This window comes from Haemorhous mexicanus, chromosome 21 (assembly GCF_027477595.1).
Source record: "Haemorhous mexicanus isolate bHaeMex1 chromosome 21, bHaeMex1.pri, whole genome shotgun sequence".
NCBI lineage: Eukaryota > Metazoa > Chordata > Aves > Passeriformes > Fringillidae > Haemorhous > Haemorhous mexicanus.
In genome coordinates this window covers 1066062-1093095 of record NC_082361.1, presented here as the reverse complement: position 1 = coordinate 1093095, position 27034 = coordinate 1066062, and the positions used below count along the sequence as shown (strand labels likewise).

The 27034-nt window shown below is 45.7% G+C and overlaps 1 protein-coding gene across 2 annotated transcripts in view; it reads left to right on the top strand.

The window, feature by feature from the left end:
* NEK6 (NIMA related kinase 6) overlaps positions 1-26893 on the top strand; it is a 44376-nt gene extending 17483 nt beyond the window's left edge. For both annotated transcript variants that reach the window (XM_059865147.1, XM_059865148.1), the window contains exons 3-10: positions 5056-5196; positions 6074-6136; positions 7238-7348; positions 10579-10687; positions 11924-12031; positions 18324-18418; positions 22068-22181; positions 24875-26893. In XM_059865147.1, coding sequence (XP_059721130.1) covers positions 5056-5196; positions 6074-6136; positions 7238-7348; positions 10579-10687; positions 11924-12031; positions 18324-18418; positions 22068-22181; positions 24875-24985 — 852 coding nt within the window. In that variant the 3' untranslated portion in view covers positions 24986-26893. The remainder of the gene's footprint in view (positions 1-5055; positions 5197-6073; positions 6137-7237; positions 7349-10578; positions 10688-11923; positions 12032-18323; positions 18419-22067; positions 22182-24874) is intronic.
* Positions 26894-27034: the final 141 nt, after the last annotated feature.

The window sequence follows — 27034 nt, the reverse complement described above, 5'->3', positions numbered from 1 at the left end:
CTTCTTTTTCTGTCAGTTCTGACAGAGGTGTTGTTTCTGCTTTAGAGCTCATCAGTACAGAATATGAGCCAGGCTTTGCTTTTCTGTCTTTAACTGCTGTAGTTTGGCTAATAAGATGAAACCTTTGAGTAATGCTGGATACTGAGAAGTTATCTGTAATACAAACATTTTTTTAAATGTCCAATAAAATGTCAGTTTTGGCTTTTGGCTCTCATACCTGCCCAGAAATACCCCAAGGAAGTTCATTAGCCAGAGGGAGAACATTTTCTAGTAATGTTCCAGAATGAAGGTGTTAATTATTTAAGTCTCCAGATTACTTAGTGTGTAAACACTAAGTAGCAGTAAGTAATAAAAATTATTTAGGAGTATATCAGTGATATAAAAATATAGAGTTGTAATTTTTCACTTAGTTTTCATACTAAATAAACACAGTAACTCACTTTTAAATAGCTCTTTTATATACTCACATTTTAGCAGCAGAGCTGTTAAGAGATTATTTCTATGGTAATTTTAATTTCTTTGTGAATGTCACCTTGTCCCACTATTTCCGAGCTGGTATTTTTCTCTTCCTTTGTGGTGTCGTAGGACAAATGTCTAAATAGGCACAGGATATCTGGATAGCAGGATGGATCCCAGTCATGCTGACAGGGATGCTGAAACTTTGAAACTTTAGCCAAGTTCTTCAGCAAACTTTAAATTCCAGGTAACAGGTCAGGTGAAGGATATTTTATGGCTGTGTAGTCTAATTTTGAAGCTCAAATTGAAAAACCTGATGTATTCTTCAATAATTACTTGGCTACCTGTTTGAAGGATAATCCATATTTTAAAAGTTTCCTCATCTCTTGCAAGCTTAGAAGTTCCTTCTTTAATCAATCTGTTCTAATGTGTTCTCATAAATTCACACTGGAATTTCAGCCTCAAAGTATGCAAAATTCTTTTCAGGTAGGCATTACTGAATGGAGGCAGGTGTATCATTTTGGACATCCTAAAAGGGTTTGAAATACTGCTGCTGATAGTAAATCATTGCTTGTAATGTGTGCACGTTCTGCAGGAGGGGCTGCAGCTCCCCCAGTACCACTGCAGATGTCTTTTAAAGGTGAAATTAGTTACAGTAAATGTCACTCAGATGAAGTATGCACTTTAGAAGCAAGGAAACCGTTCCTTTAAAATTAATGATGCATTGCAAATATCAGAAAAAACCTTCTATCCAGCGTAAAGATAATTAAAATTCAGGTCAGAAGTGTATGACTTAGTCGGGCTAAATTTTTTAATGAGATTTCAGAAAATTAATTGGGCGAGTATGTTTTTACTCTTCTAAAGAATATTTCATTTCATGGCTCTACAGGAAAGATGCTTTTATTGGCATCTGAAGATTGGACTGTCTGACTTTTTAACTGTTGGTTAACTAATCCTAACAGTTTTTAGGCTGATTACAAATACTCTAAATGCCTGCAGCCCTTTGTGCAGGGCTGACTGGTGCCTGTTTTCCACATGCCAATCAGCAGGAAAACAACTGACTTGGTTATTAATTGACATTAGCACTCTGGGTTTCTGTATTGTGGAATTAGCAGTGAGCAATCCCCTTTGTCAGCCCTTGGGTTCCTTGTGCCTCTGGGCGAGCAGGGGGCAGGCCTGGCTCTGCACTGGGGCTGTGTTTGGGAGAGTTTTGCTCCTTGCTCAAAACAAGGGCTTAGAGGCTGCAGGCAGAGCTGCTCCCACAGTTCTCTTGGGGCTGTTCAGGTTTTCCCTGGATCTTAAGTAATTACAAAGAGGTAAATGTATTGGCCAAACACTAATTGTTCTGGAGATTGAAAGTCTTTCTACAGAAGAGTTTTTTCTTATTCTTCCCCATCCCAAAACACAGAATCTGGACAACTACTCATGAAGACAAATAGGACATAACAAATGTGTTCAGGGTGTGTAGGCATCCTACCTGCCTGTCCTTAGAAACCTTACAAATTCTGTTCTGCAGACAATCTTGTAGCACCTCAAAACTGGAGGCTAAAAGCCCTGGCAGAATTCCTCCTGAGCTTCTGACAAGGGCTGCCCTTGCCTGCTTTTGTCAGCTTTGGAATTTGTGCTCTGGCACCAGTGGTTCCATCTCACAGAGCACATGTATGGCAGAGGAGATGTCCAGAAGAGCTTGTTCTTGGAATGATCTCTGCATTTCTTCTTCAAAATGAATGGTTTTTTTATTTGCATGAGGAATTCTTTGGCGCTTTTTTTTTTCCATGGAGTAGGAGAAGAATGAGACTTCCTTGTGTGCATGAAGAGAACAGCCTTTGTCTGAAAACAAGTTCTTCCCAGACTGTGCCCTTCCTACAGCTGCCCTGGGAACAGAAATGTGCACACAGCCCAGTTTTTGTAGTGTCCAGGGTTGGGGTTCCTTTTGCTTGCTTGTTTTTTTTCTCCCCTTTTCTTCTTTTCATTTGTTTTGGTTTTTTTTTAATTCAAGCTCCATAGTTGACCTTGACACCTGATCTGTAGAGGCAGGGGCTTGACTTTACTGCACTTCTGGAAACCTGAGCCTAAATCTGTCCTAAAACTGAGAAAATGTATTTTTAATGGACAAGTTAGAAGATGATGGTGGTTTCTTACTCCACACAATTGATATCTGTACATGAAAACTCTGAGGTTTGCAGGAATAAAGATCAGAGGTTGTTTGAATGAATAGGGATTGGTTCTTTGCCAGCTTTCTGAAAAATTGTGGGAGGACTAGAAAGCAATGGAGAGCCCCATGTGACAAGTCCTGAATAAGTGCAGTGTGTGTCAGGCCAGGGCAGGGCTGTGGCTCTGAGGAGGCAGCTGGTTCTGGGTGTCTGTCTGTCCTTGCAGGGGTGCTCAGCAGGTTCCTGCTCACCTTCAGCTGCAGCAAGGCAGAAGGGAAGGTGGCTGCGATCAGAGGGAGCTTTCTGGTGCACTTTGGGCTCACCTGAGGAGGATTCCTGGTTTGTTCCATAATCAAACATCTCCTGCCCTCTCTGAAAGCTCTGTTACTTTAATTAGGTCTGATAGGTTGTGATAGCCCATGCAAATCTAGGTCATTGCATATGTAAACGTGCAGCTGCAGTCCTGGAGGTGCCAGAACACATCAGCAGAGGTGTCCAGGCATGGGCAGCATCACCCCCAGCACCAGCAGGCTCTGGGGCTCTCCGTGGCCAAGGGGCTGGGGCACATTCCCCTCACACCTGCCTAACATTTATTTATGCTCCAAGTTCAGAAGTTGGTAGATGTTTCTGGGCACATGCTTGAAATATTAATTTACACGTAAGCACTCTTGGTGTAAACACACACTTTAACGATTTAGGAAAGGCCAGTAGAAACTGTCCTTGATTTCAGTGTGGATTTCTTTCTGAAAAATAAAGTTTTGTAGTAGTTGCCTGATAAAATGTTGTTAGAAGTGCTGCTTCTATTGTGAATGGTGACTGCAAGTTAGAAAAGCTTTTGCTCAGCCTTTCTTACTGCTCAAGAACAGCTCAGGAGGCACATGGACACAGTGAAGGAAGTGCTGTGATTCCTTTCTATTTTTAAATTAGGAAAAAGTACTTTGTAGGTTTATGTGCTGACACCTTTGTTTTGTCTGGGGAAAGTGGTTTGTTTGTACCGGTCAGGGAATTCACTTGGCAGCTGGTGTGTAAAACAGCTGGGAAGCAGAGATGTTCCTGGTGGGAGCCAGGCAAAGGGGACAGATCCCTGTGTGCAGGCTCTGCTGGCTTTGTCAGGCAGACAGTGCAGGGCACTGATGTTTGTTACACTGGGTGAACTGAGCCCTCCCATCCACTGGGATGGGATTGAGCAGTGGTTCTGTTTATCAGACCCCTGCAAAGGGAGGCTGCAACCAGTTTGAACTGAGAAGGCAGCAGGGGCTGATTAATTGGAATTTGTGTCTGTTTCATCCTGTGTTGCCTTACTCTGGTGATCATTCAGGAACTTAGAGAATGTATGTAAGCTATAAAGCAAAGCAGTCGTGGCCTTCTGCCCTTTAGCTGGTGACTGTAGGATGCCTGTTCCCTCCTCCCTGAGAGGATGCTCCCAGTTTATTGGGTGGTGTACACTGCCAAACTTGGAGACATGAATCCTTAGACTTGAATCTTGGTTTGGTTTTTGTTCTCTCTGTGAATGCAGCATGATTCCAAGCACGGCACAAGCACTGAGAGCTGACCCAAACTTTGATTGCAGTTAATAGCTGGTGACTTGTTCCAGAGTGTAGGGGAGACTGGAGGGTCCTTAAAGGGAGCCATGCCCTGACTTGCTTGAAGGAAACACTTGGAGAAATGACCTTCCTCTTTCTGTGGGACTTGCCTTCAGAAAGAGCTGCAGGTCCTAACGCTGGGCTGAAAGCTTTTCCTGCATTTCAAATCTCAATTCCAGCTCGCTCCTGCTTAATGGGAAATGGCAGTGATGGCAATAGTCACTCCTTAAACCACACAGCCCTCCCGGGACTCTTGTGCTGGGCGTGGTGGGGCTGCAGGCCTGGCTCATCCCTGGGAAGCCCTTCCCCACCCCCAGCCTGTGCTGGGAACTTCTCTTTTTGTGGGTTTTGATGCAAACTCTGAAATGGCTCAAGATGCTGAAACTCGCAAACATTCTCCTTGGCACGTGTGCTAACTTGGAGTAATTAATTTTCATAATTTCTTCTTGAAGCATTGTTTGGCAGCCGTGCTAAGGGCAGAGGGGCCGAGCGGGGCTCCGGGGAGCCCTGGCAGTCCGTGGGGTCCGTGCTCCTCGTTGGGCTGTGCCTCCCTGCCTGCCTGGCTGTTTACCTGGGACTGCTCTGCTGCAGCATCCGCGTCTCCCCGGTGGCACAGGCAGGCAGAGCTGCTGAGAGGCTGTGGAAGGAGCCAGAGCAGTTTGGGATTAATTAGTTACTTACACGGAAGGCAAGACTTTAATTCCCTTTGTAAAGAAGTCGTTTGGCTTCCTCCAGCCTGTGTTGCTGCTGCACGTGCCAGGAGCTGGTTTGTGGGATGCCGAGGCTGAGCCCTCGCCCCCGAGCAGGGGCAGCAGGAGGGGCCGAGTGGCTCCCGGGGTCCCTGACTGCCTTTCCTTCCACAGAGACATTTGACGGCGTACCCGTATCGCTGCACCTTGGCAGATTTTCAGATTGAGAAAAAGATCGGGCGAGGCCAGTTCAGCGAAGTTTACAGAGCTACTTGTCTGCTGGACAGGAAACCTGTGGCACTGAAGAAGGTGCAGGTGAGCTTTTCGTGCAGTCCCTGCTTTGGGGTGGGGTGGGAACGATCCCAGGCCTGCCTGCTGACCTGGGGGCTGCCAGCTCTGCCCTGCGGGGTCTGCTCCCTCAGCACCCAGGACTGCACAGCACTGCTGCCATCCCGTAGTTCTTTCAAATTTCACCTTTTACTTTATGAAGAGGGTTTGGATTGTTATTAAATGTGTGAGACAGCGGGAGCCTGTGGCTGTGCTGGTGCCATGAGGAGCTGTCATCCCAACACAGCTGAACCATGGGAACGTGCAAGGGAGAAAGGCTGGGGCTTACTGGTGGAGTTGGAGAAGAATGTGTGAGAACTTGGATGTCAGAAGTGTAGATTTGTTTAAACTTGGCTGAAAGTATTGGGCAGTATTCAGAACAGCATTTTGTTTGAAGAAATTTGCCTTTAATCCTTCAACAAATCCTCCACGCTCTCATTTCCAGTGATTTACTGATCGTTGCAGAACGAATATTAATGCTCAAAGTTATTGTTAATTATTACAGAGAAATCAGTGGAAGTGCTACTGTTTAAAAGAGAAAAGTAAACATTTTGTTCTTTATTTACTATATGAAATTAATAATAATTAAACCAAGGAAAATCACAGCAGCAAATTCACAAACTTGTATGTTTCTTTTTTGTGCTGGTTAGAATATTGCCTATGGGTTTTAAAATTAGTTTTACCCCAATGTTATCCCTGTGGTGGTTTCAAAATAAAGAAAACATTGATCTTTCTTTGATCTGGGGATTGTGTGAATACTCATTACAGTAGAGGATGTACAAACTGGGGAAGGAAACACCAACTGCTTGTTAAAGTACTTTTTTTTGTTGCTTCATTTTTATCTTCTATGCTTTTGTGTTTGAAGATTTTTGAAATGATGGATGCCAAGGCAAGGCAAGACTGCATTAAAGAAATTGACCTCTTGAAGGTAAGAATTTTTATTATAACTTTTTTTTTTCTTTTTCTTTTCTTGGGGTTTTGTTGTTTGTTTGTTTTTTTGGTTTGTGGAAAAAATTGTTTTCAGGTTGGCAAAAAAGCTTACACAGTAAAGGAGAAAGCAGTTTTGGCTGTGCATCTCATGTATGTGTGTGAATAAATATCACATATGAAAAATGATAATTTAGATAAAAGCTCTGAAATCAGAGTGTTTAAGTGATTAAAACAAGTGGTTTTGATGCCTTAGTAGCTTATTTTAAATTGGTGGTTAAAAACATAGATGTGTTGCACTTTAAGTACCTATTTTTAGTAAATGTAACAGACTGCAAAAGGCTAAAAATTTAGTTTAGCTAGTCAAATTTCATCCTGAAAGTATTAAACAATTACTTCTATGTCTGTGATTTTAGGGATTTCTGTTCAAATTCATGCAGTTGTAGCCTGGGTCTGTAGGCTGTAGGGAAGGATAAACATGAGCCAGTTGCTCAATATTAAGGAGGAAAATAATGCTGAGGTTTACATTCAGAAAGAGGATCTGTGATATTTTTGGGTTCTAGGAAAAAAAAAATTCAAGCAGCAGTTGTGAATGTAAGAATGAGATATACTGAAATGAAAGAGAGGAATTAGTGAAAAAGCCAGCATAAGTAATCAGATAATATACTGACATGTACAGTGTGTGTGGTTTTGTCCTACTTCAAAGTTTTAGTTTTGTTTTGTTGTTCTTTTATGGGGTAAAGAGACCTTGAGTACTGTCACCAGCATCTGGGGGTTTGTTTCCATTTAGTGGGGGGGAAGTTGGTTCTTGCTTAGCAAGGCATCCTTCAGGACATGGCTTTTAAATGCTTCACCAGTTTGCAATGGAAGAGATGGTTTCACCCTGTTTGGGTGGAGTTGCTCTTTGCCAAGGACATCCCAGGATGCTGTGCCTGTGGGCAAGGCTGTTTCTCCCAGGATTTTGTCTGGAGCAGTCTGGCCCAGGCTGTGGGTGCCCCCAGTGGGGGGTTTTGCTCGTGGCTCACAGGAGGTGCAGGTGCTGTGTCTGGGAGCTGTCCTGACCACGTTGTAACTGCTCCTCTTGCATTCCCTCCCTCTGCAGCAACTGAACCATCCCAACATAATTAAGTATTTGGATTCTTTCATTGAAGACAATGAACTCAACATTGTCCTGGAGCTGGCTGATGCTGGGGATCTCTCTCAGATGATTAAGGTAAGGATGTGTCTGTCCTGGAGGTGCTGCAGACTTCCAGGATTAGGCAGACCTGAGGCAGTGGGGTGAGCACAGCTGGGTTAGAAGCACTTTTTTACTCCTCTTGCAGTTTTGCACACCCATGGTTGCCTCCAGACCTGAACCCGAGTGGCTGGTGGCATTTTAAATACCCCAAGCCACGCCCTGAGTTTCTGGTCACTGCTGCAGAGGGAAGTGTCTGTGATCTGGTGGGACACGTGTGTTACTGCAGGGTTGATTTACTCAGCCCATGATTGATGGGGACATTTAATTACTGTTGGGTTCACTATTCATGTGGCCTGTCTGCCACTCTGAAGACATTCAAGGAAGTCTATTGACTTCCTTTGCAACGGGGATTTGGGCTTGAGAAAATGTTTCAAGTACTTGTTCTTCTTTTATGTTGCTCTTAGGAATACTTGTATTGCTGCAAACCAGCTTTAGTTAAGCTGTTACCACCTGCTTTTATATTTTCTTTGACATGTTAATCTTTAGACATACATCCCTTGTGAGAACAGATGTGTTATATCATGTTTGTTAGTGCTCTCAACCTTCTCTCCATGTTTTACCTGGTTTTTGCCATCATTATTATGTAATTATCATAAATGAATGTTTGGAAAGTTCTCCTCCTCCTTGTTGTCACAGTTAAAATATCTTATTAACAGATTTGTTTTCTTTGCCAGCAGAGCCATGAGGCACTAGGCCAAAGGCTGTCAAACAAGTTCCCCATTCAGTCCACAGCCAGTGGCTAAATTTGCAGGATCCAGGAAGATCTGCTAGGTCTGACAGGAGAGCCCCTGGGCCAGAGCTGGGAGCAGCAGTTGGCAGAGTCATCCTGGGAGGGCCCTGGAGCTCCAGCCCAGCCTCACCTGAGGGGGGAAGGGGGATCTGCCCCTTGGGGAGCTGGGGGACACAGCAGCTCTGCCTTTGGCCTCCCTCTTTCCTTGGGGCTTCTGCTGCGTTCTGCCCTCTCCCCACCATTTCCTGGGAAACTTGCAGCTCATCTCAGGCCTGTTGTGGTTGTGGTTGAAGATGGAAAAAGCCCAAGGATTGTGAGAGCAGAACTTAGGGCTGTGTGAGGCCTTCCTGGGCTGTGCAAGGGTGCTGCTTGACTTTGCAATCTTGGCTTACAAAAGTTTTACCTACAGAATTATAAGATTTCATGATATGAAATATTTGTATTTTTAGTCATTTGTAGTTTGTGGTTTAAAAATACTGACAAATATGTTCATTTGCTTATCAGGGTTGGCTATTTAATTTTTTAAAATAACTTTCTGTGTCATTATAATAAGAGTTACATTTTCCAAAACATAACTGGTAGAGTCTCGGATTGGTGCCTTGCCCAGTTCTGGATTGTCCTGGCTTCCAGTGCCCACAGCTCTGTGTTCCCTCTGTATTTCAGACATGAAGAAAATGCATTTCTTTTTTTCAAGGTCATATAAACAAAGTTTTTCAACTGGTGCAAATCTAGGAATTCAGTTGTAAAAAATTTCTAACAGAGGTAAAAAAACCAAAACCAAGCCCTACACCCAAGAGGGAACAAAAGCTGCCTCCTAAATGCAGCTGCACTGCAGCAGGGCAGTTTCCCCACCAGCTTCTCCGTGTCACCCTCTCCCCTCCCCAGGAGATGAAGCTCCTGTGTGGATTTTTGGTGGAGCAGCAGTGACAACCCTGGCAAGGTGTGAGGGTGATAAACCCAGGGCCTGTCTCTGTCATGCCCCGGTGCCTGCATTATTTATGAGGGATGTAGAGCTGCAGGAAAACCCACTGGAGAGTTGGGACTTCCTTGTAAATGTCAGGCGAACCTTATTGGACATGACATTTAGAAAATTATCACTTGTGGTCTTGCATATCCACTCTTAAATATTTTAATGAGAATTAAATAATTTTATTGTGTATATAACACTTTCTCCCTCACCCTCTGTAATTCCTCTATGCTCTCTCTCCAGTTTTGGGTTGAGACTGTTGCAATCTGTCAGATTTGCTGCCTGGGGAATTGCACAGTCGTGCCCCTTCACAGCTGATCTGCAAAAGAAAATTTGCCATTGCTCGAGTCAAACACGAACTGGTAACAGCATTTCACATGAAATAGGGAATGTGACAACGGACATCAGATGTCAGTGCTGAGGGGGAAAACATGAGATGCAGAAAGGGGCAGCGAGCCATTCCCTCCCTTTATTCCTGCTGCAGGTGGGAATTCTCAGGGGTGCCATGCAAGGGAAGTGCAGCTGTGGTGAGGCAGGAGGGTGCGTGGTGCTCCCAGTGCCACCCTGTGTGGCAGGGCTCGAGGAGCAATGGGAAACCTCTGGGAGTGTTGAAGGGTGTTTTGTTGGTGCTCTGGCTGTAGAGCTGGCTCAGTGAGAAGCCAGGGACCCACGATCTGAACGCTGCAGGTTTGGGATGCCTGGGTGCAGTGCCAGACACGGCTGGTGTGCCCCCTGCAAAGGAGGGAGAGCAGCTGAAGGTCTGTAGTGCTTGCCCTTTGCTGAAGTGTGCAGCTGGCTCTTTATTCCTGTAGTGGCTTGAAGAAGACTCCAGTATTGCAGGGAGCCAGGGCCACGCTGCCCTCGGTGGTGCTGCTTTGTGCTGCCCGTTATCCCGAGAGCTCGGAGGCACCAGAGGTGCCTGGAACGGGGCCCGGCTGCGCTCGGCGCTGCCTGAGCACTCCCAGCTGATCAGGAGAGCCTCTGTCTCACTGCAGAGTGCAGGTCATTTCGTATTCCTATTATGCATGAAATAGAATATATTATTCTACCTGATCACAGAAGGAGCATGGATACTTTATTGATGCTCTGGCCATCTTTTAGAAAAGGAAAGCAGATTTCCTTAGTCTTGTTAGTAGACAATGCAATAACGAATCTTTACAGGGGGGTTGCTTAATGGCCTTTTGTTTCTTAAGGCAAAATATTTGAGACATTTGTTGTTTTGAGGCATTAAATATGTTTTGCAAGGTAATTAAGGAGATTAATGCTAATCATAATTGTGTCCATTCAAAAATGTCAAACCTATTTAAGCATATTTTTCATAATAGTTGTTAATTAGCGAAGTGCATCGAAGTTTCCACACAGAGAGGAGGAGTTAAAAGCTAATCAGAAGAAAAGTCATGCAGCTGCAGATCTGGAAGACACGAGCAACCTGCAGCTGATGAACACAATTCCAGGAACGAGTCAAATATGTTGCTTTTTCACTGATCTTTTATTTATTTCCTCCCACAGTATTTTAAAAAGCAGAAACGGTTAATCCCGGAAAGGACGGTGTGGAAATATTTTGTGCAGTTATGCAGTGCAGTGGAACACATGCACTCCCGCAGGGTGATGCACAGAGGTAACATTAATTCAGTCTCTTTTCACTGAATAATAATATAATGTTCCAATTAGTAAGCGCCTACATTCAAAAACAATTATGCTGATGTTCAGCCAATGCATGTTTCGAGAGGCTGGAGCCTGCGAGATGGATTTCTCCTTCTGTCTCTGCCTCATCGTTAAAGCATTCAGGCCGAAGTGAGGGTGGTATTAGGAAGATGAGCTGCTTTGTATTCCAGACACTGATATTAAGTAGAAGTGTCAAACTTGCCATTAGAAAAGTGTCAGAAATAAAATGCTGAGACTCCTGAATACAGTGAACTCTAAGAAATAGTCTTCATTATATTAGCTGTGACCTCAGAGAGTTGAGAAGAGTTTTCCTGTCTTGCGGGCTTTTCTGAAATATTAATACAAATATGTCCCACACTCTCATAACCTGTTCCCTATTTTCATTAATTATTTTTGAATCTCTTGTCTCAGAACATCTTATACCTTTGAGCTCTATCCAAAAATTACACTGTTGCTTTCAGTGAGGTGCTTTGGGAAGGACTGGACTCAGGAAATGCAAATTTCCCAAAAGGTACCAGCACCCATCTTGGCTGCTTGTTATTTCCTTGCTCCTTTGAAGGAGGAATTCTTCACTGTACTTTTCAGCAATGTGATACCATTTTTGCTCCATTACACATCCCCTGATGCAGTGAATCACTTGGACCTGAATTAGGTCTGTGATGGCTGAAATGGGGAGCCTCTCCCATTGGGTCTGCTCTAACATGAGGAAAGAGCCTCTCACTCAGTTCTGACGTGACTGCTTGGGAAACTGGGGTTGTAGTGATATCTACCCTCCATGAACCAGCTGGGCTGTGTAGAGCCCAGAATTTATGTATATGTGGAACAGTAATTGCCCTTTTCATGAGGGGATGGTGGTGGGCAGTGCAGTTTCCTGTGCAAAGTGATCATTCCCAAAGAGAACAGGGCTCACGTCTTTGATTTCCAGCAGTTAAAGAGGTTGCCTCTGTTCTGTTGAGCTGTTTCCTACATTTTCCCTCATTGGTATTTCTTGTGTGCTGGGAAGTACACTCTGATTTTTGTGTCTGTGCAGAGCTCGAAGCCTTGGAAGGCTGAGCCTATCAAAGCTCTAAAGAAGCAGGTTCTGCTCGAGCCCCTTTGTACCGCGAGCGCTCCAGGCGATGCTTCTATTGCAGCATTAGAACCAAATAACCTTTTGTGGCTTTGACCTTTTACCTTTTTCTTCTTGCAGACATAAAACCAGCCAACGTGTTTATAACAGCCACAGGGGTGGTGAAGCTGGGAGATCTTGGATTAGGCCGGTTTTTTAGTTCTAAAACCACGGCAGCACATTCCTTAGGTAAGCTGGTACTCGTTAAGCAGGGCCTGGCGTGCGCTGTCAGCTCTGATGTTCAAATGCAGGGTGTCCATCCCCCCGTGGTGACACGAGTGGGAGTCAGGGCCTGGGGACTGCATTTTGAATGCTCTTTGGAGGCATTAATAGGTGTCTGCTGTTTAAAAACCTGGTATTTTTTTCTGGAAGGCCTGGACTGCTGTGTGTTTTACAGCACACGTGGCAAATGCAGCTTTTCCACTCTGACAGCACTTTGGCTGCACGGTGCTTGCTGGAATCCAGTGCTCTCCCCCAGCACCTTTTACCTTTTTACCTTTGGTCAGGGCTCTGCCCTGACGGGGGCTGGGTCTGCCTGGGGTGAGTGAGCCCTCATGGCTCGTCTGTCCCAAAAAGGGACTTCACTTGCCTATGCCTTAAACATCCAGCTTTTCTTCATACCTTCCACATAATCTCAAGGTTGTCTTCCTCATTTTTAGTTTTAACATTAATTCTAGTGCTATAGGAAATTGCATAGTTATGCCGTTCATTCTTCAAGTCTTACAGTATAAAGTATTTCATAATTGTGTCTGTAACCTCTTGAGAGGTGGCTGATTTTCAATTTTTATTAAGGGATCTGAATTTTTTGAGTCCCGAAGGTGCTTCTGTATTACAGCAGTGAAGGAACTTTGCCTTTTGGTGCAATATTTAAGCTCTTTTAAACTAATGTCTCTCAGTTGACTTTGGAACACACAATATTTGTTTCACGTTTTTGTTTGTGCAATTTCCTCCGCTGAATGTGTCTCGCTGAATCCTTTCTTGGATGTGAACAAATTTCATTGCTAATACTGGTCAGCAGCACTGGGCTTTTCAGTGCACAAGGAAGGAAAATACCTGCCTTGTTTAGTGTGTGCTTAAAAAATAGGAGGTATTTCTATAGTTTACTTTCATAAAATCGATTTTCCTTTGTATCAAAAGCTGTCCAAGGATATATCCCCACCATACTTAATAGATGAAAATAAATCCTCTTCACAGGAAGTTACAATCACATCATCTGAACAGGCCAAAATATGATCATGTCTAATTATATGATCTTATCCAGTTTGACTGCTGCACTTATTATATTAATAAGAATAAATTGGGGCTTGGAAACTGGCTGCACATGTAAGCCAAGCTTGTGACCTTTAGCAGGGCTGCTCTCTCTTAAATGAGAAAGCTGGAGTAGGAAGAGCTCAGCCCCTGGTGCACAAACCCTGCCCTTCCTCACATCACCAGTGTCCTGCAAACAGGTGAGAGGTGCAGGACAGAGCAGTGAGTGAGACTGGAGGTGTTGTGGGAGGGATGGACACATCACCATTTCCAGCGGTTCTTGGATCCAAGTGAAAAAGAAAATTTTAACAATCAGAAAATATGAGACGTGAAGCTTCTTTCTATTTTTCTGATAATTTGCCAGAGATAGAGGTTTTGTAGCAGCAGGAAATGGACTGGTGTGGGGTTTGGTTTAATGAAGACATTTGCTGAAGGAGCTGTGAGGGACAGACACCCCACACCAGAGCAGGGCACCCGCGCGGGCCGGGCGCGACGCGCAGCCCGGGCGCTTCCCGGTGCTGCGTTGCCCTGGCAACCACCCTGAGCCATCATTTCTCTGGCTGCTGACCCATGAATTGAACGTGAGGCTTATGCAAATATATTCATCTCATTTCTCCCTTTGCTCGTATTTGCTAGCAGCAGACTGGCATGAAAGGGCATCAGGCAGCCCCGACCCGGCTGACAGGTGTAGCAGGGGCTCGGCAGCGCCCGCCGCCGCGGCGGGACCGGAGCCGTAATTAGAGCAAGGAACAGAATGAACGTCAGATGAATTACCAGGCAGCAGATCATATTTGTCAGGAAGGATTGCATACATAAAAATTAAGTGACAGTACATGCCGAGGTAATGAAAGAAAAATGAAAGATTTGCCTGTACACAGCTCGTGAGATGCCGGCGAGCGCCGTGCTCCGAGCGCCGGCGGGAGCGGGAGCAGCGCCGGGGCAGAGAGACCACGGGGCAGGGAGAGCCCTGGCCCCTGGAAAACCTCCATGGGCACACCTGCCACAGGGCAGCGTGGACACCTCCAGCCTCTCACAGTGCAGGGACAGCCACAGGAACCAGCTGGGGCTGCAGGAGTTCACAGGGTGACACCTTGACTGCCACTGCCACTTCTCCCTGGAGAGAAGACAGGAGATGCTCTTCCATAGGGAAGAGCTCTTCCTGTACAAGCCTTACCAGCATATTCATGTTTTAAAGGTACTGGGTGTAGCTCAGGTGAATTTTACTACATGTTACAACATGGTGGTTCACCTTCCTTCCCTAATTTTAGACTTGGCAAACTTAACATTAAGCTGGTAGATCTTGTTTTAATAGCAGCTCTAATAAATACAGAGAATTTTCATTAATAATACAATGGATAACTTTTTTGAGAAGTGGTATAATGTCCATTTTTAGCCAAATAAACTTGGCATTATCTAGAACTTCTGACTGGCTTTACATTTTGAAGAAACAAGAGGAATAAGAAAAACATCCAACCAAACCCCAAAAGAAACCAATTTTACACAGAATAGTCTTGTTTTGGAGCAGATGATTTATTATTTATTCTTGGACAAGAATATACTTGGAGCAGATTTTCCTTATGGGAGATTCACATAAGTCAAATCTTCCCAGTTTAGAACATGCCAATAGCCCTGGATTGGAGTCTGTGGGCTGTTACACGTTCCTTCTGGTTCCTGCTTGGATGTCAGGGTGAGCAGGGAGGAACTGAAGAGCTCTTCAATAAATGGACCATTTGTCTGCCTTCTTTTCTTTCTTTTGCTTGCCAAGCCAGTTTGCCATCTGAAACAAAATCCCAGGGCTTGGAGGGGCTGGTAATCAAGACTTGGTAAGAAAAAAATGAACACAAGCAATGCACTGAAAACGTCACCAGCCAAGTGTGTTTGGCCTTCTTGGTTTGCCTCTAGTTCAGTATTTGTGGAAGAAAAGAGAGCTGCAGAATTGCTGCAGGTAGATTGTACTATTTACATGTGAAAAACCCAGCCAGCCAACCCAAAAACCCAACCCAGCCACAGAACCGTAAGGAGTTTGGTAGGGTTGTGTGATTCAATGATATGAATGAAATTTAAAAAATGAAAAAAAAAAAAAAGAGCTTAGGACAACAGGTCTTGTACCAACAGCTGCAATACTAGGCACAAAATATTTCTTGTTTTTCTCGAAGAGTAAGTAGATTTCATCTGCAGCTAGGGATGAGTTTCTGAGGAAGCATCGCTCATGGCTGAGCCATGTTTGCAGATGTGAGAGGAAAGGAATTTGAATTTCATTCTTGGAATAACTTTGCCACCTTTGCCTTTGTGCTTTCCTTGTGAAAGAAGAGACTCTCATCCTAATCTTAACTGGGAATAATTAGCATTTCCCTACCTTGGATGTTGCAGCTATGCCAGGGCTGTTGTAGCTGCCCATGGGTAGTGCTGGGAGAGCAGGAATGCTCTGGCATCCCTGACGTGGCTGATGTTCCAGTGAAGGGCTCCAACTTGCAGAAACAGAGCAGGAAGCTCCTTCCTTAACCATGATCTTCCCTGTGGTTTTGCGACCTTTATAACTTCAAATGCATTGCTCTACCACCTGCTGAGTAATGTTGAATCTGAGCAATATTTTGTATTTTCAGCAGGGCAGATGCTGAAGAAAGTTTCTGATGAGTCGTCTCCGATTAGACTGTTCCTGTCAAATTGACTAATGGGATGCAAGGGCGAGCCCCGACTGATTGCTCTGGAAGCCTTGTGCAGCTTTCTAGAAGATGCTCATTACAGGAGATCCCCACGTAATGTTGGGCTGGCCATAAAGAGAATTGGCCTTGTCAGACTTTTATCATGACAGTTATTTAAAAATTAATGCATCAGTTTTGAAACGCAGGGCCCTGCTTGTTTGTACATTTGCTGACAAGACTGCAGTAATGATAGGTAAATGTGCAAGGTGGGCTCCACGAGGTGAGCTCAGGCGTGGAGCGCTGCCGAGCCGTTAATGGGCTGCAGCGGGGCCGGTGACGCGCTGAGCCGTGCCACAGCCCTGTCACCTCCCTGCCACGGCCCTGTCACAGCCCTGTCACTGCTGGCACGGCCAGGGAGGAGAGATCTGAACCGACAGTGGGGCCCAGCAGAGCTGCCTGGCTCTGGTCACACGCTGTGACCTGGAGTAGTGGAGTGCCAGAGCAGCTCCGGGCACCGCCCGGCCCGGGCACTGCAGGGGCAGCAGGGGCTGCTGCTGTGCTCCTCCTGCAGCCCCCTGCTCCTCCTGCAGCCCCCTGCTCCTCCTGCCAGCCCCCTGCTCCTCCTGCAGCCCCCTGCTCCTCCTGCCAGCCCCCTGCTCCTCCTGCCAGCCCCCTGCTCCTCCTGCCAGCCCCCTGCTCCTCCTGCAGCCCCCTGCTCCTCCTGCCAGCCCCCTGCTCCTCCTGCCAGCCCCCTGCTCCTCCTGCAGCCCCCTGCTCCTCCTGCCAGCCCCCTGCTCCTCCTGCCAGCCCCCTGCTCCTCCTGCAGCCCCTGGCTCCTCCTGCAGCCCCCTGCTCCTCCTGCCAGCCCCCTGCTCCGCAGCTCCCAGAGCTCCTGGCACAGCTGGCAGAGCAGCAGCAAGGAGGAGTTGCAGGTGGGGAAGGGTCTTACATTGCTGCTCAGTGGGGACTTCCAGAAGTGTCTTCCACAACTTCCTGGAATGAGTCACCATTTCTTCTGCAGCTGCATATTTTTAAGCAGGAAAATGAATCAGTGCAATCCCAGCCAAGTCAGTTCTTGTACAGAAACCTGGCAGATGTGTGGGGATTACTTGGAGAGCTGTACTGTCCATCGTGGGGATGTTGCATGCACATGGGACAGAGCCATGGAAAGCCTCTGAATGAGTCCTGTCTGCCCCTGGTGTCCCAGGAAGTTACTCTGGGTAGTCCAGTAAAAATCCTGAACTGCTGCCAGGGCTCTGGTCTCCTCCCCACACAGGGGCCTTTCTCAGGCAATTCAACCCAGCCAGGTCTGGGGCTGTGCCAGTCTGACCTGCACCTCCTGAGCACGGAAACAGAGTAATGTCCCTGTGATACTTTTCCTGTGTTGTGGTTTTTATAGAATTTGCAAAAATATAACTTCTCATTAGGATATTCTTCACATTGAAAGGGATGTAATTTCTAAAGTGAAAGAGCTGGAAGCATGAGCTGAGTTCATCACACAGGGCAGCTGATTGCTGAACATCTTGAGGGTCCAAATAAATTACCTTCTCTGTGCTGGGTCACATGTGCAGGTGCCAGGGCCTGGTTTTGCCTCTCAAGGTTGTTCTTTGTGCCCCAGAACTCATCTGTTTCCCACAGTGTGCTGATCCCTCTGTGGGAATGCTGGGGAAGGTGCTGGCTGTTCTTCCACCTCTAGCACCATCCTTCAGCTTATTAGTCCTGCAGCTGTCTTCAGGCAGCATTTCAAACAGAGAAATTGTAAACTGAATATTACAGGCAAATTAAGCATTTGCCATCTTGTGAGAAAAGGTCTTTAATTAGGAGAAGGATAGACTGGAATGCCAAAAGGAAAAAAAATTGACAGGGGACGGACAAGCAAGGGGAAGCAGGAGAAAAGAGCATCTACAGTCCTTGGATGTTTTAATAAATGATGTATCTGAGGATTATTTGATGTAGTTGAGACTGCCAGAATGTCTTGTATTTTCAGTACCACAACTGAAACTTATTTAGGATTTTAAAAAGAACCTTTTTGAGGTAAGGAATTTATTAATAATTTCCTGTAACTTCTGTCCAAAATACTGAGTAAATTTCTTTTGATAAAATACAGACTTGTGGAAGTACACAGAAATCCCCCAGCTTCTGACATAACTGCAAGCTGGAATTATTATCTTGGTTTTTTTCAGACAGGTTTTGCATTCCTGGCTGGTGCTGGGCTTAGTGTCCCCTGCAGTGCCTGGTGACCTGTCAGAGGTCCCTCTGGGGCCTGGGTCACCTGTGACACTCTGTGCCCTGCCAGGTGAGCACCCAGTGCACTCTGGTGAACCAAGGGGATGATCCCTTCCTGTGGCTCTGTCCATCCAAGACACAATGAAGGTTCTTGGGAGCCTGGAAGGGAAACAAAACTTTTCCCAAATGTCAGAAATCCAGAAAATATTTTCAGCCGTGTTCACCATTCTCTACTCTGTTTATGATGGTATTTGGTTCTAATCAGCTCTTTGTGCTCCACCTGACCCCTGAGTGAGGTCTGTGGGTATGACACAGGTTGCAGGGTCACTTGTGAGACAATAACTCCTGGTTTGTTTGTTTTGCAGTGGGAACTCCCTACTATATGTCCCCAGAGCGAATACACGAGAACGGCTATAACTTTAAGTCTGATATCTGGTCTTTGGGCTGTTTATTGTATGAGGCAAGTATCTTCTCACTTTTCTCCCCTGGGTTTGTCATAACCAAACAGTCTGGGACAGAGATTGAGTGGTCAGACTGCCTGTAGTCAACTTGTTGAGAATCCTTAGAAGAAGCATGGGGTGTTCGTTGTGCCCCTCCGAGCCTGAGCAAGGGGCTGTGCCACCCAAAGTGAGTTTGGGTCACAGGAGATGTGGAGGATGGAGCCATGAAAAGCCAGCTCACTGCATCCCCCTTCCTGCTGGGAGCAGAGCTCTGTTAGGGCAGCACAGCCAGAGTTTTTCCTGACTGCATTTGTTTTGAAAATAGCAAATTCATTTGAATGCAAGGTACTAGTTTCTTAGATGGGATTCTGACCAATTGCAGTATTTTAATCTTGGGAGCATCCAATAAGGAAAAACAGAGGTTTTATGTAATGTGAACTCAGTGTCTCTAACTGGTGTATTATGGCTGGAAGCTTTTCTAATTGTGCATTGTCTTACAGCTTGAGGCACAGACTCAGAGCAGATACATTTGGATGCACTGCCCAGTGTGCAACTTGTTCTAAAAGCTGTTACATGTATTTTGAAAGGAAGTGTTATGATTTTGTAACTGTGCTTTTGGTTTTGTGATTTCATTTTTAGCAGGGATCAAAGGGTATCAAAGAGTGCTGTGCTTCTTTATAATCTAATCTAAATCTTCTTTAGATGGATGCTTCTTCCAATTCAAGTGACAGTGCATGCCAGCATTTAGAAAGCTTTCATCCCCACCCAGAGAGTTAAAAATCCCTGGGATATATAGTCAAGAATATTGCTCACATCCTCTTTGGTTAAGAAATTATGGGAACTGATGACATTTTGCTTCTCAACACAACTTCTGGTAATCCCATGAAATTAGAGAATAAACAGAAATGTAATTCATTTTGTGAGCACATCAGATGTGAAAACTGCTGTAGCTGAGCATGTACTTCAGCTGGTTGATTAAACAAACATTGTAGGACGTGACAGGATGAAAGTAAATTTTCCCATGACATCTGTAAGGCTCAGAGCTGGGCCAGTGGCCCTGCCCTGGGGTGTTGGGCTGGCCAGGGAGCAGTGGGGGCAGTGGGAGCAGTGGGAGTGGGCCCAGTTGGACTCAGGGCCTGGCTGCTGCTGCAGGGCCAGGGTGCTCTGAGTCACTCCAGGCTGAGCTCCCAGAGATGGGATTCCAGATTTATGCAGAGAGAAATATTTAGCTTTGTGCTAAGATATGTTTTTGTTGCAGGCAATATGGTCCCCTTATGGCACAGGAGTCTTGGTACTCCTTGTATTTCAAGAAGCTGAATTAATTGCACACTAAACATAATTCTCTGGTAGGAGTAGCAGTACTACAGTAACATCTGAAAGATTTGGCATGTGAAGCATTTTTAAATTTCCTTCCTACGTAGGTAAACCTTAACTTAGGGAACAGGAGCTGTGAGATATTGCAGATTCCAGGGAGGACTGGACAGGTACCAATTTTATGTTTAGTAGTTAAACAACTACTTGTCTTCTTTAACTTTCTAGAATTTTGAAAATTAAGCATCAGATCTGCGTGTCTTTGAAGGAACTGTTTTATCTGCTTTAATGTCTTGTAAGGAGAATGTTTTTCCATTTGGCTTAGAAGTAAGGGAAGGATGCTTGTTTGGGTATGAGTCACTTCTGATATTTCTCCAGATAGATTGTGTAGATAAGCTGCAGAGAGATTTAATGTACAAATTGCCTTCAGAGACATGTGTGTCCACTGGAATCCACTTAGGGAACATTGAGGGCTTTGGGACATGATGCCACATAGCACCACTTAACTTTGACATTGATAATAATAGTGATTTTTATTAAATCTTATCAATATAGTAGTAACTGTCTTCATCCCTCACTTCCTGTAGATATCTGTCAGCCAGATAACTTGCAGGGGATAAAAATAAGTTGTTAATTCCCGAATGTAGCTACAAGCAATGACTTCAGCAGTTCTGGCAAGATGATCAATTTAAGCACTAACAGGGATTCCCATCTCTGGATGTTTGAACCAGTCCTGCTGCGTGGTGGGCGTTTGCCATGCAGATCTGCCTGGCCTGGGGTAATTGCTCTAATCAAAATGTCAGGAGCAAACCCCGGTGTAGCATCACAAGCTGTAGTTAGTGAGATACTTGGAGTGCCTGTGGTCATGGCCCTGCAGCCCTGACTGCTGTGGTCACAACTGGGTGCTCTCTTTCCACTTCAGTTCCCTGCATTTACCCGAGCCCCACAGCGTGTCCTTTTCATTCCTTCCCTTTTGCACATGAGCACTTAACTAAACCTGGAATGAAAAGTTAATGGGAATTGGAAAACCCCTCTCAACCTCCTTGGCATTACTGATGTATTGAGATCTTGGAGACCCTGTTTAACCCTTGCTTGCCTTCTGTTTTCCCTAATGCCCCATTAGTGCTCTCCCTGGAACAGTCTGTGCTGGGTTCTCCAGTTTGTTTTAGCTGATTGAGAGCAGTTTGCTATCACTCCTGCTTGGGGAGTAGAGTCTCTAAGTGGACTGTGTCATTTTTCTCCTACTGAATTGCCTACTGCTGTCATGACAGTCATGAAGGGACAGGGACACTTCACCTCTTGCCCCCAAAAATCTTCCAAACGCTCTTGCCCAGTGCTGGGGTCTTTGGGATCCTGTCAGGAGGCTCTTCACCCTCAGGTCTGTGGGTTTGTGAGGAGTAACTTAGTGTTACTCCTGATAGTAGTGGTGAGGAGTGAGGAAGAAACAGGTTTCTTCCCCAGGTTCTTTAAAAGACAGGTGTATGTTTTAAAGCCAGGGTGGTTTAACTTGGTGTGTTCTGCATTGCTCAGCACTTGGATGTGTGTTAGTGGTGGTGAGGTTTTGGTGAGACCCCCTGGCTGCAGCCCCTTCCTTCAGTGCCTCTGGGAATCCAGCCCAGACAGAGCTGCTTCTCTGTCACCAAATCACTAATAATGCATCAGTCTTGGCTCCTCACTGTGGGGTAAGAGATTGGAGGGTTTGGTCTTGGCTCTCTTCAGTCCTGCTGGGAGCTCACTGTGGGTCAGGAAGGGCCAGAGTTCTCCAGACACTTCCACTGCCATAAATCATCAAATAACCCCCTTAATGTGCAGTGAGAAGCATCAGCTTCAGCTGGCCTCGGGATGAAACTGAGAGAGGGAAAGGAGCAGATTGATGAAGAACAATTTTCAGTAGTTTTGTTCTCATACCTGTCTGGGATACTCTTTTCTAAATAGCAGATTTCTGGCAGGAGATACATTTGTTTTGAGGTTGTTAAGGGGTTTTTTAAAAGATGAAGTACATTGTTCCTGCTTACAAGTTCTTCATCTTCTAAGCAGCTAAATGTTCAAAGATAGAGAAGATTGTGTCTGAGAGGGTTGCAGAGTTGTCTTAGAGCCAGGTGAGTTCTTGCTAATGGGCTGGTGGTCTGAGCATCCTATTTCTTGGGTTTTTTTCCTTGGGAGCCCTGGCAGAGCCTGGCACCAGCCCTACAGGGGCTGCAGAGCTGTTGGGGCCTTGGAGCAGCCTGGGCTGGGGAGCAGCAGCATCCCTTGCTCTGCTCACTGGCAGAGAACAGAATTGGCTCTTGCAAACTGGCAGCACCAAGGGCTCTCAAATCCTTTGTGTTTCTGAAACGTTTTCCGTTTTTTTCTCTCCAGATGGCAGCTCTGCAAAGTCCCTTCTATGGAGATAAAATGAACCTGTTTTCTCTTTGCCAAAAAATAGAGCAATGTGACTACCCACCTCTTCCAGCTGAACATTATTCTGAAAAGGTAAATTGGGAGTGTGGTTGCAGGGGAATGGGGAGGAGCAGTGAATTTTCTGCAGGCACAGGGAAAGGGAACCCAGGAGGAGAACCCCCCCACATCTAGGGAAGAACAGAGGATGGCCAGGGGGTCCTGGATACTTGGCTGAGCAAATGACTTTTGTGGTGTCTGGATACTGACAAGCTAAATCAAGACAAAAAAGATTTCTTAATGTGGGGAATATTGTGAAAGTGAAAGTCTATGATGCTGGCAGAAACCAGCAGTGAGCTGTAGGAAAGCCCTCTCCTTGTCTCCTTTCCCATAAAACATCTCATGAAAGAGCACTGATATGTTTGTTTGTGAAGTCTTCAGTGTGTGACAAAGTGGGGAAGGAGTCATTTGAAGAAAAAAAGAAAAGCCATTTAGTTCAATGCAATAAGCAGCTCTACAGCAGCTCTCCAGGTTTGTGTGTCTGCACATGAGGGATGGGCAGCAGCATCTGAACCAGTGCATAAACCCAGTGTCCCAGTTCCTGCTGGCCCAGCTGCAGACATGTGTGCTGGCTTTCCTCAGGGCCTCTTGAGATCAGCTTGACTTTTTTCTGCCTCACCTAGACAAAGCAGCTGGTTTTCCTTAACCTCCTCATTTCTTACAGTTGCCTTCTATTTGAAAGGAAATGGCTAATGGCATTCTGAATGTTCACTGTATCCTATGGGGTTTTTCTTTTGTTTCACTCTACCCCAGCATCCTGAGGAGGAGCAGGAAGCTGGGAAGTACGAGCACAGCCGCTCTGGCCTCTGCCCTGGGAGGGACCCTGCCCCACACTTCACTTTCTGCTTTATTTTTCCTTGCCAAGTAACTCGTGCAAAACGATGCTTTGAGAACTAGTCTGTAGAAGTGAATTTAAAAATTTTTTTGCCCCAGGCTCCGTAGCAGCACCCGGCTCCATGCATCCCTTTGCTGTGCTGCTGCAGCTTGCATTTCAGGATATGCCTGTTGGCAGCAGGAATTAGTGTAAGTTGACAGATGTGTTTCCTGTCTTTACAATTACTGTCTGTTTGCTTCCCTCTGGCAGTGCTGAAGCGTGTGTGTAGTGCAGTGATACAGTCGGGGTGAGAAGGATGGTGTAGAGCTCAAAGGCGCCGGGTCCCAGAGAACTGCAGATGGTTCATGCACTATTAACAGGATGCTGGGGAGGCTGTGCCTGTGGCTGCAGCTCCTCAGCTGCTGCTGCTGCTCAGTGGAACAGCACAAACAGGGAGTTAGAACAGGGCTCCAGTGTGTACTTCCTTGGAACAAGAAAGGAGTAAGGCAGTGTTTTTTAAGTTTTAGTTTCCTTTCAGGGATGTTCCTCTCCTCTGTGGCTTTTTGTGCCTCACCAGTCCAGATCCCCCTGTGAGCAACTTCACGCTGCTGGAAGCAGGAGGAGGAGCTGGGATCCAGCCAGGATTGGTTTTCTATATTGGGAGCAGATTTGCTGGTAACTGGAGATGCTGGCTGGCAGTGCTGATCCAGGCTCGGCCCGTGGTTCCTGTAGGTGCTGGTGAATGCCTGTGAGGACACAACTGCCCAGGCTGTGTTTCAGTGCTCCGTGCACAGGGGGGCACAGCTGCTGTTTGGACAAATGGTCCAGGTAGCACAGGCCCCGGGCAGAGCTCTAGAAGCATTTTCAGTTGTTTGTGGGAGTCTTGTGGTCAGGGCTGATGTGTTCAGTCTTTGGGGTCTCAGGGTTGTGATGGCTGCAGTGTCCCTGCCCTGAGCTGGTCAAAGTCACCAGGGAATGGGGCAGGGCCAGGCAGCAGGTCAGGGCTGGGAGCAAGGACTGGGCCTGGCTCCATGCAGAGCTGGAAACCTCGGGAACGTTCGTTAATGCAGCTGGAGCCGTGTGCTTGATAGCGCTATGGCCACGCTTTAATTACCGGTAAAATAATTGGCACTGTGGCTACTGGGAGGATGTGAGAAGATCAGAGGCTCAAGGCTGTTTTTCCTGGTGCCTCAGGGGTACCAGCAGCTTTCAGTGTCTGTATAATTAAAAGCTACAATCTTTCATGTGCACAATAAAGAGGGCTGGGAGGTGGGGAGACTGCAGCCCTTCTGCATTTTATTTATTAGACATAATCAATGACCAGTTTCTCTTCCACATAAAGGTTTTTTAGGAAGCACCAGGGTCTCAAAGCTGTGTCCAGTAGCTTAGGATCCACAAGTGCTGGTCAGACTCTTCAGTGCTGGGTGCTGGGGGTGGTACAGGAAGGGCAGCACAACTGCAGCTCCTGAGAGCTCTGCTCAGGCTCCCCCTTCCCTCAGTTTCCTTTCACTGGCAGGTCCCTCCTCACCTCCCACCTCAGTCACATCTTGGAAGTGATCTCGGGTTTCCTTCCTTCCTTTCTCTTTGTTCTGTTTGTGCCACGGTGCCTCCCTCTGTCCCATGCTCTCCCCAGCCCTGGGTGCACAGGCTGGGTCCTGCTCTGGGATGTAAAATATTCTGGGGTTGGGGAAGATTTAAATCTTTAGTGAAGAATTGGTGGAAAAGATTCTTCCTGGCTCTTTGGAGGTGGGACACACAGACGTGAGACAGACACATGCCTGGATTGTGCCCAGCAGCATGTGCACAGAAGAGGTTCCCCTCTCCTGGCTCGGGAGCTCGGGCAGACGTTCCCACGGCCTCTTCCAGGAAGGCAGCAGAGGATTCACTCACGTGTGCCTGTTCTGCTGTCTTGCAGCTGCGGGAGCTGGTCAGCATGTGCATATACCCCGACCCAGATCAAAGGCCTGACATCAGCTACGTGCACCAAATAGCCAAACAAATGCACGTGTGGACCTCGAGCACATGAGGCGGGAGCCAGCACAGCTCAGTCTTACTTGAATTCTTTGTCTCAGCTGAAAGCGACTGGTGCCAGGTCACAGGTGGGAGGTGGAGCACTCGCAGCAGAGGCTCCATCATTTGCAGGTTATTTGACAAGGACTCTTACAGGTGGTTGTGCTTTAACGTGAAGACTCTGTGAGGTATTGCAAGTGATTCTTTTTTATTTTTAAGGCAAATAATGTTACGGATGTAGATCATTTAAGGGTCCTTTCTTAAAACTGTCGTGTGTAATCTAGGGTAGCAGCTATTACCAAGGGCTCAGCGTTTGCCAGACCTTCTATCTTAACTGTAATGTGAAATATTGAAATAATTCCTTCAGTGAAATCACTTTATACTAATGTAAGGATTACCATAGATTTTGTGTAATTTGTATAACTGCTACTTTGCCTTTTCTGCAAATGGTTAATAGCAAATTCAGTTTTTACTTGGTATATTTTAAAGCAGCCATTTATGTTTTTATTAATTTCCTCCTCTTCAGACTTAGGAACTGGGAAGGGTTGGGGGGGTGGGAAACCCTTTTGTTTCATGATTTCTTTTTTTTTTAATTGAAAACTTTAGGGTATTTTGCTGATGCATTTGTCAGAGACTAGTTAAACATGAGCCTGGGGAAAAGATAAACATGCCAAGCAAACCCCTACCAGCCTTGCTCCTGCAGAGAATTGCTCTTTTCCCTCATTTTTTGCTTTTGGAATGGTTCTTCTTCACCTCCAGGTTCCTGTTTAAAACCAGTGTTTATCAAAGCCGACTCAGTTTTGGTGCAGAGACTTTTACATGTTCAGTAGTACATTGGGTACTATTGGTGGAACTTCAGCAGTGTTTTAAACACTTGGAAAATTTAAAAAAAGTAAATTAAATGCTTTGTGTATGGAATTCTGCATAGGATCAGCCCCTTCTCTCAAACTGTGAAAGCTCATTACAGAATGTGAATGTTTATAAAATCTCAACGTGATCTGAAGGAGTCATCGTCTTTAACTGCATGAAAATTGTCAACCAGCTAAATTCATTGATTGAATCAATGACTGTTTCATTACTGTCACTGGAAATACTCACTGCTTTAGGAAGAGCCGTGGATTCACGTTCCAGTGTCTCCATTCCATGTGCCTGTCAGGAGGAGCAGGGCTGCCCTCGGTGCTCCAGAGGAAACCCTTCAGCCTGTGCTGCTCCGGTGCCGCTGCCACGTGGGACAGGGGCTCGTGCCAATGGATACATTTGTGTGTGACAGTTCAAATGCAGCCTGTGCCTGGTTTCTTTTCTTAAGGAAAGCTTACAATCCTTAACTTTTTTGAACTAAGATTAGGGTTAGGGGGTTACATACATATATATGCTTTTAGTGGATTTTTTTAACCTACTTTTCTCTACTTAAAGGAAAACTGCAGTGTCATCTTCAACTACTTCCTGTAAAATTTGGGAATGTTTGTATGGGGTACCAAGAAAAGCCATTAATTGCTATGATTATGGTTGGTATCACTGATGGAAGGTGCCATTTACTGAGGCTTCTCAGCAGAAAGTTGAGGCTGCTGCTCTCGGGAGGGATGTGGGAAATTTAAATCAGCAGGAGGACGTCTTGGAGGCACCAAATTGCTCCCACCATTTCCATGCCAACCAGCCTGGTTATTTATACCAGCTTCTTTAGCACTTCCAAGAGTTCAGCCTGAACCTCTCTGGTTCCACTGCAGGTTTCCTTGGAGCCATGGCTTCCAGGGAAGCTCAGCTCAAATATGAGTATCTGGAGAAGTCTGGTCACTTTCTTGCTACATGAAATTTCGTAGTGCTTATAAAGAAATGTATTTCAAAAGGTAATTTTTTGCAACTGTGCCTTTTTAGATAAATAAAAAATTATTTCCAAAATAAACACCTTTGTTTAAAAAACTAAAAAGTCCAGTATTAAAAGTCCAAGTGGAGGTGAATAACAAGACAATCAGAGTTGAAACGATGCTGGATCTGCCCTGTATCTACAGCAAACAGGGAAGCAGGAACAGCCACATCCCCTGGTGAGCAGTGATACCCTGCTGTGAGG